General features: G+C 36.4%; 1 protein-coding gene across 1 annotated transcript; it reads left to right on the forward strand.

Annotated features, from left to right (window-relative positions):
* Positions 1-204: 204 nt before the first annotated feature.
* On the forward strand, positions 205-1,718 carry LOC108288276 (olfactory receptor 6-like). Its single transcript, XM_017507161.1, has one exon. The coding sequence runs from the start codon at positions 205-207 to the stop codon at positions 1,129-1,131; it is 927 nt and encodes a 308-aa protein (XP_017362650.1). The 3' UTR covers positions 1,132-1,718.
* Positions 1,719-13,974: the final 12,256 nt, after the last annotated feature.

Here is a 13,974-nt window from a genome sequence, read left to right on the forward strand (position 1 = left end):
GGAAGTGCACTTAAAAAAGAATTAATGAAAATGTTTGCTTCACCTTTGAAGATGTGTTCCCATTAACATAAATTATTTTACGCATCTCATTCACAGGGAAGACTGAATTATTAACATACTTTTGACTTACGTTTCATGCCATAGTCATCTTCATTATTTGTAATGTTACAAGGAAAGACTCCAATGTTTTCAGTGCTTTTAATCATGCTGCAGGTAAACATTACTCTGGTCAGTGAGTTCATCCTGGTGGGCTTTCCCACTGCCCCATGGCTTCAGGTTCTGCTCTTCTTCCTCTTCCTTGTGGTCTACCTGTTAGTGGTAGTGGAGAATCTTGTCATCATGCTCACTATTTGGGTCACTAGCTCCCTCCATAAGCCAATGTACTATTTCCTGAGTAGCATGTCCTTTCTGGAGGTCTGGTATGTCTCTGTCACAGTCCCCAAGATGCTGGACGGATTCCTCCTGCAGAAACAGCGCATTTCCTTCACAGGTTGCATGACCCAGCTCTACTTCTTTATTTCACTTGCCTGCACAGAGTGTGTGCTCCTGGCAGCCATGGCTTATGACCGCTACGTGGCCATTTGCCACCCTCTTCGATACTCAGTCATCATGACCACAGGTTACTGTGGACAGCTGGTGGCTTTCTCTTACATGAGTGGTTTCATGATCTCTGTCATCAAGGTCTATTTCATTTCACATGTTGCTTTCTGTGGCTCCAATGTTATGAACCACTTTTTCTGTGATATCTCACCAGTCCTCAAACTGGCATGCAAAGACATGTCCACAGCTGAGCTAGTGGACTTTGCTTTAGCTATTGTCATTCTTGTGTTCCCTCTCATTACCACTGTCCTCTCCTATATCTACATTGTCTCCACCATTCTGCATATACCCTCCACCCAGGGAAGGAAGAAGGCCTTCTCCACCTGTGCATCTCACCTCACTGTAGTCATAATTTTTTACACAGCCATGATTTTTACATATGTTCGGCCCAGAGCTATTGCATCATTTAATTCCAACAAACTAATCTCAGCTGTGTATGCAGTCCTCACACCCATGCTAAATCCATTCATCTACTGCCTAAGGAACCAGGAAGTCAAGAATGCTATCAAAAAGACCTTGAGGGGTGGCTAATGTCTCCTGCTCCGCTGAGCCCTACTGCCTTATGGAGAAGACAGTATCCTATGCAGGATGCCATTCCCATGACATTTATCACAGTCCTATTGTTATTATCACTGATCTATAGGCCTGGATTCTGAAATAAATCACAACATGGGAAAAGTAAAAAAAATTAAAAGAGGAACAGAATACTTGATATATATTGCTTTAAGCATTAACTAGTATTAATATATATGTTAGTGATTATCAATTACTATTGATATTAATAATGTTGATCATTTTACAATCTTCTTCCAATATTTGCCTCCTAAGTCTATAATAGCTAATTTCTCATTACAAGAGTGAATCAATAGATTCACGAGAGATTAAATAATGATATTACTGTAACTTTTGCCATTGATTTGCATCTCAAGACACTTTCTTTAGTGCTGTTGAATTTTTGTGTCCCTCCATGCTATATCGTGACCCCCATCAGCAAACTAATGGAATATCATTCCATCAATATATGTCTGAGCTGAAATTCTCAATACCTTCCTGCAGTATAGGTCTACATAAAAATTAGGTGAAAAACAAATGCGAAATTTTTAAGACAAATGAGAGTATTAAATATCATTGAGGCATGTGCTGGCTAGATAATGAAATACAGTGTACCAGAGAAAATTCTATAAAATTTCATTAAATTGAGACTAAATATACAAAAAAAAAAAAAATCAGAAAGAGCCATTCCAACTGTATACCCTATCTCTTTTAAGTGGGAGTCCAAAATTTGTTTACCATTTTCAGCTAAGCCACCTTCAAAGTTATTTAAAATACCTGACTAGCAGTCCTCATATATTGCTCTTATAATATTACTCAACTACTTAAGAATTCTTGATTTGAATTAAATAGGACCTATTCATTATTTTTATTACTTTAGAATTATTCTAGCATTCATAAATCTTAATAACATCTTCTCTCCATCTATACCAGCCCAGCCTTATATTTTACTAATCACCAACATGAAACATTTATTCTGATGTTAGTCACTATATGTCATCAGTAATTATATCAGTCTTTCCTTACTTAATGTATCTATTTATTTATTGTTTCTTGTGTTCTATTCTATGCCTGGCACTGTGATTATATATGAGGATATAATGGTCAACAAAACAATACCAATAGACATAATTCTTCCAATCAATAGTTTAGAGATAAGTATGGAAGATAAAAACAATTATATTACAAGTTATAGCCTGAAGATACAGGAAAGGAAAAGTGTACCATGAAAGCAAATGGCAGGCAGATGGCTAGGATAGTCAGAGATATATTCTAGCCTAGCAGGAGAGGCATTTAGGCTAACACATGGAGCAATCAGACAGATGAAAAGTGGTAGGTAATAGTGAGGGTCGGGGGTTGCAGGGAGAGGAAAGGACAAAAATCATGAGAGACAACAGCACTCCAAAGACTGAAAGATGATTAACACATCTGCAGCATAAAGGGGCATGAAGAAAAAAGGGGTCACATGAGGAAATAGTTTCATCTTTACCAATAAAAATCTTGCAATTTCTGAATTTTATCTTATTAAGAAATTATGAATATACAATAAATTCTATAAAGGCATTTTTCAGTTTCTACAAATCCTAATCGTCAACCTCTAGTACTTCTACCAAATGAATGGTAGCCACTAATAAAGTGAGGCAGGGACAAGGTGAGTTGACTAAATATCTGGACTCCTCTACAGTACCTTTTGATTTCAAATAACAGATATCTATCATATTTATATGCTTGACTTCCTCACTATGTTGTGAGTTCCTTTAGAGCAGAAACTAACCTTACTCATCATTGTACCTACAATACCTACCACAGTGCCTGATAGGCCCTTGTACAGGTAACTGTTTCTCATTCCTAGTCCCCAGTTTTCTATTCTTTGCACACTCATTTAAGGAAGTGAGAAAAATTGATCCTGTGGACTGTATCCCCCTGGCTCTGTTGGCCTCTGGCTTCCAATTTGGTTGGGCCAAAGAGAAGCACTAGTAGGGGAACTGAAGGCTGCAATCAAAGGGAAGACAAGCGATTTACTCCCTGGCTGGTTCGGTTTCTGGAGCAATAGCTACAACTCCAGTAACAGAGGCACTCCTTCCAAGGATGCAGCTGCCACTGGGTTTCTGCACTGTTCATCCTTAAGTCACTCAATATCTCTTGCTGGTTGTTTTCACCTTGCCTGACCTCTGTTAATAGTTGTAACATTTAATTCTACTCAAAAACCTGTGCAGGAATTGCTTTCTGTTTCTTGCTCACCAGTATGCCATTTGATAAATATTAGTCAAATTGAAGCAAATCTCAGTGGTGATGCATGGAATAAATGTATCATTGTAAAAACTCAAGTGTTTATATTTTGAAATCAATAACATAAACAAAGCTCATTTTCTACTTAAATATGATATATGGTGGAATTGAATAAAATACAAAATGTTTACTCCACATTTAAATTTTCAAGTATTACTCCATAAATATAACTTTTACTTTTCTTCCATCCACATCAATGCCACTCACAAATTGAATTGATTGAGATGTCTGAGTTAACACAGTCAGAAAATGTAAACAGAAGTATTAAATATATTTTGCCTCAGTTTTCCTGCCATTTATTTTAAGACTCCCTGTGCCACTAGGAAGCAGTAAGTTCCTGTAGAACTAGTTTGATTAAGTTTATTACCCAGAAAACCACCCCTCTGCTTTTTCCCTTTTATGTTTCTCATTCTTTCATCAAAGCAAGTCACACTATATTTTATGATCCATAGAAGAATTTCTCTGATATCTTTTTCCAGGTGCTTCTAATCCACTCCTTCAGGTTCACTATCTTCCAACAATACCATATTTTAACCTTTAAACCCGCCTCATTGGAAATTGAGTAAGTAGGAAAATATTAGGAAAGTGGATGAGATTTGGGGGCAAATATTTAGCTTAAGACTAGAATTCTCAGCTGTTAGCTTCATAATTTTTGTAGGTTATTACAACTTCAGTTTCTTTGGACTTCAGTTTCCTCATTTGTAAAATGTGAGTTATAATATATCTACATTGAAAAGTTGGTATGAAGATTAAACGAGAATGAATATATGTGAAGGCACCTGGAACAGTGCTTGACACGTACTATTTTAAATTATTTAACAATGTACACAATAAGCACGATTGTTCATAGCATCTTTAAAGTACAGCTGAAGCGTCAGGTCTCCCATGGTGCTTTCCTTGTTTTTTACCCCCAGCTTCCAGCTTGTGCGGATTTAACCTCACATATATCAAGAAGAATCAATCTCTAGCTGCACTTAACTCCTGTTCAGTGTGACAATATCATGATTATAACACACTTCAGACTCTGCTTCTACTGATAATGATCCCAAAACATATATTATTTATACATTATATAAATTATATATTATATATTAATATGTTTATATATTATATGTTTATATATAATATATAATATATAATGTATATATAAAATGTGTTATATTTAATATATTATTTAAATTATATAATTATATGTTATATATATTTATATATTTTGTTATATATTGTGTAATATATAAAATATTTATATATTTTATATACATTATATATTATGTATAATATATAAAATATTTTATATAAATTTTACATTATATATAATACATATATTTTAGATTGTATGTTTCTTATAATACATGCATATGTTTGTGACTCACTCTTAAAACTCATCTCTATGTATGTGATGATCAATAACTATTTGGTGAAGAATTCCCTGTCTTAATAAATGTAACACTTTCAATCTATAGCCAAAGTGCTCATATCATCCAAATTTTTGGCAGAGTTCCAGTTGTAAATATTCTGTTCTGACTCTTCCAATTTTTAATTATATAACTGAAGCAAATAACATATCAGTTTTAATTATTTCTAACATGCTGAAGCCAGAAAGCTTAAAATTATAGTTCTAAGGCTTTTATTTGTGTTTAGGTTACCCTCTGGTTAACTTACATGAGACATTTAAAAATTTTGTTTTTAATTTGTAAAAATAATTGTATATATTTATATAAGTAAATGTGCTGTTTTGATATATGTTTACAAGGTGGAATGATTAAATGATGGATGGCTAATAATTCCATCACCTCACATACTTAACATTTTTTGTAATGAAAACATTTTAAATTGCAATTTTGAAATATACAATGCATTATTATTTTATTTATTTATTTATTTATTGACACTGAGTTTTACTCATCATCCAGGCTGGAGTGCTATGGCGCAATCTTGGCTCACTACAACCTCTGCCTCCTGGGTTCAAGCAATTCTCCTACCTCAGCCTCCTGAGTAGCTGGGATTACAGGTGCCCATCATCATGTCTGACTAATTTTTGTATTTTTTTTTCCAGTAGAGATGGCCAGGCTGGTCTCGAACTATTGACCTCAGAGGATCTGCCTGCCTTGGCCTCCCGAACTGCTGGGATTATAGTTGTGAACCACCATGGCTGACTGCATTATTTATTGTAGTCATCTTCCTGTGCAATAGATCACTAAAGCTTATTCTTCCACCAATTAAGCCTTATAAAACAGGGAAATTATTTCATTTATGGCAACACCCATAAATCTAAAAGACATCCTGTTAAGTGAAAAAAAGCCAGGCACAGAAAGACAAATATCATATGACCTCACTTATATGTGGAATCTAAAAACGTTATATGAGACTTTGATTCACACGCATCACAGGCAGAGGGAAGCAGGGAGTAGGGCATGCATTTCACTGAGGTGGATTACAGCCAGAGGTCTGAAGCCAGCAGCTTCTGACTCATCAGTCCTATAGAGGAAGCAGCAGCAACAGTAACTTGCTCTACTGGGACGGGATAAAAAGTTCTGGAGCTGAAAGTTGTTCCTGGGGCTCAGTCTAAAGCATTCTTCTCCAGTCCTTTTAATAATTTTAAAAGAACCATTCCCTTTCTGCTTAAACTACCTAAAATGGATTCCATTATGTGTAACATAACATTAACTAATAGTCAACATAAGAAAATTATTACATGTTCTGAAACTTGATTTTCTTGTTTGAAAACTGGGAGTAGTAATAACATTTTATAGAATTCCTGGAAGAGTTAAGTTAGATAACACATGTGACATCTTTAGCACAGAGCAGGCACACAATGTATTAACATAAGTCTCCATTTTGTATAGAGTTCATCTTATGTATACATAGATATCCTTATGGCCTTACCCATGGCCATCTCCACCTTTTTAAAAAAAAGGTGACCTTGGTCATCTGATTGACTATGGAGCGTTAAGGCAAAGGAATTACACCTTATAATAATTTAAAGATTTCTGGTTTAAGAGATTAAACAGGTAGTTTTACTAGTCCCCAAAGGACCTGGAATATCCTAGAGTTACAATGTTTCAGTTATTAATAACCAAGTTAACCAAATCAGTAAACCTTATGAATATTGAAAAGCAGAGTTCTTTATAAGCATAACATGCAATAATATGAGATGAACCCCTAAATTAATTCTAAAAATTACAAGGTAATTATAGTAATAACTATGTTTTTGTGAATTTTAACATTATTTCACCTACTTTTATTTTAAATAAGGGCTATTAATGGAATGAACAAATTAACATACTATTTACGACTATGTGTTTTATAAAAGTAAATTCAAAATGTTTTAAAATGTTCCTGCTCATAAATGTTAGTGCAAAAAATGTTTAAATGAATACTGTGAGCATGGTACCAAAATTTTTCTTATCAATGTATTTATGTTTGTTACTCTTCTCTCTAGTAACATTTGACAGATAACTAAGAAAATCTCTAAATATTGCATAATAATCTTCAGCTGCTGCCATCTCACTTGTTTTTAAAGAGTAACGTATAAGAGGAAATGTTGTAGGTGAAGACACATTTTGTTATACATTAGATTTATGTCTTCAGTCTTCTCACTGGTGACAAGGCCTTGACCAGATCTGAGACACAAGATCATTTCTTGCTCCCCTGGCCTATTTCCTAGACCTTGAAAAGACTAAATGATATTATTATACTTTCCTTCAGAACCACAGTCTAATCAAGGATCTCTTCTTATCATTCTGATGGTAACAAGCTACATGGAAAGATTAAGTTAGGGGAAACAGAACGTTGCAATCTAGTTAGAGGAAACAGAATGTTGCAATCTAGTTTAGAGGGCAAATGCCATCAGCTCCCTGCTCCATGTATACTTCATCTTGTCTTCCACTCTCCTTTGCTTTGGATTCTGGAGCAGATTTCCTCTTGGATAGCTAAGGATCGATATTTCTCCCAAACCTCTTCCTCAGGTTATTCTCAGTGACTATTCACATAAGACAGGAAAAAGAGAAGCAATGTAAAACAATTCAAAAGGAAAAGCCAAGAGAAAAGAATTTGCCTTAAAAAATAAAAGAGCCAAAATTGAGCTACACGAAAGATAGAACTCTTAAGTTTGCTTTACCCAACAAAACTAGATTCCCTAGCCGTATGTACAATTCTGTATCTTTGAGTCTTGGGTGGAGAGAGTGAAGATAAGATTTTGCTTTTCTCTCGTGTTTAATATGCTCTATCAACACTGTTAAATCATTATTTTCTGTACTTTGATCCTCTCACCAGCATTCTCCCCAAATAGTATTAATATCTTAAAGAAACAGATCATGTGTAATAGTTATTTCCCCAGAGAGAGTAAAGAAAATTGAGAATCAGGACTAGGATTAGAATTAGTCAACAGGCTGATTTGTCATGAACCTGGTGCCGCCCTTCTCTGTTTCTCCATCTGATAATCATTTAGTATTTTCTCTGCTGATCTACCGAGATCACTAGGGAAATTTCTCTAACTTCTGTGTTACTATTGTGCTTGAAAATCCTGTAGCTTTTATGAATCAGATGCCTAAGGATGTGTCTTTTCAAGAGCAGTCGCCCCTGCTGAGCAGTGTGCCCACTGTACCCTGAACTCATCCAGCTCTGGGTACTGTCTGGGTGAGACTGTGCAAGGAATCAATACACAAAGCCAGCCCAGGTTCTTGGCAGAGAAACAGATCAGGAACGAGAGTGAGAGGAGACTGGGAAGAGGCACACAGTGAAAAGACACAGAGTCAAGAAGCACACACAAACAGAAGGATCACTCCCATCTTACTTCCCAGAAGTAACCTATGAATTTTGGATTTAAAAGCTTTACCACATCTACAAATTGAAGTAATGTTTCTTTTTCTTTAAATTAATAGCAGAATAAATTTTCATTTCCTTATAATCATCTGGACTCCACAGTCTTTCCCAGGCAAGGAAAATCATAAAGTCATGGAACTTATGAACGTCATAGAACAGATTTTCAGGATTTGGTTTAGGCTATTCCAAGGCCCTTTAAAAGCTTTCTTTTTCCTTTTCCCTTTTTGTGATATTTTTGCCACTCCTTTCAGGTGGAGAGGCAAAGACTCATGATGTGGTGTGGGCCATGTTCTCTGAGCCACCTTCCCACATATCTGACCACTGGACAAGTGAACCAAGATCTTCAAGACAGAGTCAACCAAGACGATCTAATCCACCAAGTTCCTGAAGAGAAATAAACACAATTCAGTATTGTGAAACTTCTGGTTTTAATTAAACATCACAAATCATTTACTTACTGAGTGACAAACACAGATCAGAAAGTCTAAATATTAGAGATAAAAGGATAGGCCAGAAATAGGATAAAATTTGTATTTTCAAGGAGTTCACAAATCTAACAGTAATAATATGTAAGAAAAATGACACATGTTATTATGATATGATGTCATAAGGTCCAGAATATTATAAAACCAGAGGTGGCACTGAATAACTAGTTACGGGTAATGGACAAGAGGTGACTGATGGAAGAAACTTGTTAGGCATGGTTTGAAAGAAAGAATGAAGTCTGAATAGGTACTTGCTGGGTGACAAGATTTATAAGGAATTTCAGGTAGAGGACAGAGTATGTACAACTGCACAGAGTTTTAAAGGTGAATGTTGCACTGAAGAACTGCAAATTTTTTAGTGTGGCTTAAGCTTCATTTGAGTATCTGCCAAAGGCAGAAGATTAGGATATAGAGGAATGTGAGGTGAGCTCATGAGGGACCCACTATACAATATAAGGGGGTCAGACTTACAGGAAGCCACTGAAGGATTTAAACTGAAGAATCGCATGTTCACATTTATATTTTAGCGAGGTCACTGAGTCTGGAGATGGTAATACTATTTAGTATCTATAAGTGTTGTCTTAAATAGACAGTTGACTTTTTTTTCACCCTCTGCATAAGTCCCAGCTCCTTGCGGTGCATATCCACTATTTCTCTGCTAACACTTGGACTTTGGATTTTCCTTTCAAGCCTACTTTCCACCCTAATTAAATAACCTTCCTTCCTTTATTTTCATGATTCTCCTATTTCTCATAAAACTTCCTCTTCCTTCTTGAGAAAACCTACTTCACACCTGTAACATCTTCTGAGTAATCCATATCAATTCTATTCCTTTGACTCAGCAAGTGAGACTCCTTCTCAGGATGAGCTAAGCCTCTATTCCTAAAAAAGACTTTCAAAGTTAGGAGATGGGTGGAACACACCTAGTCAGCGTGGAAGCTTCCCCCGACACTAAATTGACTTCTGATCCTAGACTGCGGCATCAGAATTCAGTGTACAGTGTGTGGGGGGGGAGGGGGAAGCTATGTAGATTCAGACTCCAGACACATACAGTGTTTCCAGTAAGGGTGGGCCAAGAGCATCACAAGTATCAGTGGGCCTTGAGTTCTATAGACTTGGGTGGCAAGTTGCCCATGGAAAATGACTAGACAAATAAAGTTTAGGAACTTTAATCATGAAAGCTCAGTTGGGGTGTAAAGGCTAAATTCAGGGGTGAGGAGGTTGGACATAAAAGCTTTGAACAAAAGAAAAATTGCTTTCATTATAAGGATCAAAACAAGGGATCGGGAGAGTGGGTGAGGTGGGAAAGAGCAGACTATGGATACACAAATTTGATGTGGGTACTGGAAGTGTGGCAATGGGCAGAGACAGAGGTAGGATTATTGCATAGTAGAAAGTGTATAGATTTTGGAGATAGGCAGTCTTAAGTTATCATTCAATTTCTGACACTTTTTTTTTTTGAGACAGAATCTCACTCTTACTGCCCAGGCCGGAGTGCAATGGCATGATCTCAGCTCACTGCAACCTCCGCCTCCCAGGTTCAAGCAATTCTCCTGCCTCAGCCTCCCAAGTAGCTGGGATTACAGACCCCCACCACCATGCCCAGCTACTTTTGTATTTTTAGTAGAGACGGGTTTTCACCATGATGGCCAGGCTGGTCTAGAACTCTTGACCTCGGGTGATCTGCCCACCTCAGCCTCCAAAAGTGACTACAGGCGTAAGCCTGTGCGCCTGGCCCTGACACTTTTTATTTGTGTAAATTTAGTTGAACTATTTTGCTATTATCTATAATATATGATGATTAATATTTAACTTCTCAGGTTATTGTTAGAGTTCAGTGACATTTCTTTGGAAAGAACTTACAACAAAATCTGTCCTGTGATAAAGGCCAGTAAATAATGACTATTATTATTATTGAACAGACTATATGGGTTTGAGTATAGCAGAGGCAGAGATGGGCAATGACGGTGAAGGCAAAGTAGGAAAACTGGATGAGTTTTCAGTGGGGATAAAGTGTAGGACAGCAGTCCCATGTGTCTCTCTCTCATTCATCTATCCAGAATACTGGAATGTAGGCACACATCTAGGTAATGTCCTAAGCTATATAGTCGTATGAGTCTACTCAAAGTTTCAAGAACAAAATATAAACTTTAAAAATTAAGGGAGCTCAGGCTAATATTAGAGACCATGAAATTGGGATTCATCTCATTTTCCACAGGAAACCAATACGACAAGAGCTATTCTGCCAGATATTGCAGGACTCAGTGTGTGGGAAATGGGGAGAATTAGTAGAAGGTTACAGAAAAACATGTGAAATAAAAGGGTCAATCATATATAACCTCAACCTCCAGCCTTGTCTCTGTCCATTTCTGTCATCCACAACACCAAGTCTTTTGAATGAAGATGCAAGTCATGCCATCATTAACTTTTCATCTCTCTACTTTGTACCTTTGCATTTTTTATTTTCTCTCCCTGAAGTTATCTCCCCTCCAAAACTCTGCAATGCTTCATTCAGTGCACATGACACCTCCTTAGTGAAGGCTTTCGGGGCTTCCCAACGGAAAGAATTAATCTCTACCCTCAGTTTTCTATTGAAATATTTAGTACAGTATAATTCTCCTTTTGTGTGTGTGTCTCCTTGGCTAAACAGCTCCAGTATATATTTGTCTTGGTGTTTTCTAAGCTTGGAACTACCTGGCCCATGGTAGGATTAAAGGTGTAGGGGATGGGATGAGGGGAGAGGTCAAGGATTGCTATCACTTCTCTGGAAATATTGAGGTATTTCCCATGGGAAACAAACATTTTTAACATGGGAAATACCTCAATATTTCCAGAGAAGTGATAGCAATAGAAAGTAAGCAGTGGAAAGAAAGGGAAGAGAGGGGTTAATTGACAGTAGAATGTTGTTAAACAGATACAAAAATATGATCAGTAAAGAATAAGAGAAATTATTTTTAGAGAGATAATTTATTGACCATTTTAAAAATTGTAGGAAACAAAAGATAATAAAAAAAGAAAAAAAATTGTAGGAAACAATTCCATATAGAAGAATGTACCAAATTCATTCTTAAAACGTTAACAAGATTAAGATGTTTTAAGAATCCTTAAGACATAAATAAGATTACACAACTGCTCAAAACTTTCCAAAGTCTCCAATTAACTAGTAAAAGCCAATGAAATTACAACTGCTTAGAGGGACCATGATATCCTGTTCCTCATCACCTCTTCCACCCCTTACTTCTATTCATTTCTTCCCCTTCACTAACTCTGCTCTAATCATACTGGACTGCTTGCTGTTCTTCACATTGTGCCTTACCTTGGAGTCTTTAAACTGACTACTGTATTCCTTTTGTCTGGAAATCTCTTCCATCAGACAGCCAGATAGCTAAAGCCTTTGCCTTCATCATGACTGCTCAGTGGGGCCTCTTCCTATCATTCTGTTTAAAATATCAACCTGTTGCTACTACCTGGACTCCTGATTTTCCTTTCCTTGGTCTAATTATGTTTCCTATAGAACTTATCAATTCCTACATGGACATCCTTAGTTTATTTTGTTTATTTGCCTGACTCCCTTCACTAGGATGTTACTACTTGAGATTAGGGCTTTTTGCCTACTTTTGTCTGTTTTGTCAACTGAGCTATTCCAAATGACATTCAGAATAGACATATCATATAGGTGCTCAATGACTGTGGCTAGAATAAATTTAACATACAGAAAGAGAATGATACCTGATACATGAGTTTCCTAAGAAATGGGATCAAGAGTAGATGGAGATAAGAAGTAAGAAGAGATAAGATGGAGGGTGAACATTAATGATTTGGTAGTGGGAAGTTGAATAAAATCCAATCTGATACCCTCATTTATCTTCATAAAATAAGAGGTGATATTGTAAGAGTTGGGAGATGGAGTGGGATTGGAGACTGAAGATCAAAGTCAAGAATCTTTGGGAGAAGTGGAAAGTTAATTTACTGAAAACACATTGCAGGACAGCAGTATTATAGCCATTTTTTGTAACCCAACTGAGCTTACGACCATAAATGTATGGTGGTATCATATGTCCTCTTGTGTGATTTTTGTCCAGCAAGGCACAGCTGTTGGGGAGCAGATAAGAAGTCCTACTGCTTTCTTAAAGGCCACTGCTGCAGGCAGTGTTAGGTCCTCCCTCCAATAGGCTACCTGAACATAAATCTTTCTTGTGGCTGTAACACATTGCACTGTAATGCCTTACTTATGTGTCTCTTCCTCAAGATTTTGGATGGAAAAATCTGACTTTTTCATCATTAGGTTTTCAATATTCCAGTGTGGGGCCAAGGCCCCAAATAAGTATTCACTAGATCTTTATCATAATCACTACTGATGCTAAAATTTCTCTATTTGATTTGCAGCATTTTTCAGTATTATAGCTTTTTTTCACTCATAAGTGGATTGAAATTTAGACATGTTAAAGTTTGCTTCAGATTATAAGGGTAATAAGTGATATATCATGGACTAGAATTATGCTCCTTTTGTCAATGTTGAGTCTTTTGCTATGTTACTCTTACATTATCTATGACTCCTGAAAGATCAGACATGACTGAGTCTGCATTCACATATAAAAATTCCTTCACATCCTTGTTGGGATATTGTTTGGTTTTAGACTATGTGCTTCTATACTACATTACACATTCTGAGCAAAACTTACCTTTCTGACAGAGTTGTTAAAACTGACTAAAGGATAATTCTTCTTAGTGGAGAAAGAAATCATGTCATTACTTTTAGCCTAAACACTGTATATTTCCAATGATATGTGCCATTTTCCTTTAATCAAAAAAGTGTCCTGGGCCATGGCTCTGACAGGGCACTAAAAATAGTATAGAATGCTTTGATTTGAATTATGTAATTTTTTTATCCCAATCCTAGAATTATCTTTTTGTCAAAAGAGAGCAGTTTCTGCTGTATGTATATCTGCTTAAAAACCTTTACTAATAGAGAAATACAAATCAAAACTACATTGAGATACCATCTCACGCCAGTTAGAATGGCGATCATTAAAAAATCTGGAAACGAATCTCCTATCCAGCCAAACTAAGCTTCATAAGTGAAGGAAAAATGAAATCCTTTGGGCACATGCAAGTACTCAGAGATTTCGTCACCACCAGACCAGCTCTACAAGAGCTCCTGAAAGAGGTTCTACACATATAAAGGAACAACAAGTACCAGCTCAACTAAAGGGCAAAACAGCCA

This window comes from Cebus imitator, unplaced genomic scaffold, assembly GCF_001604975.1.
Source record: "Cebus imitator isolate Cc_AM_T3 unplaced genomic scaffold, Cebus_imitator-1.0 Scaffold370, whole genome shotgun sequence".
NCBI lineage: Eukaryota > Metazoa > Chordata > Mammalia > Primates > Cebidae > Cebus > Cebus imitator.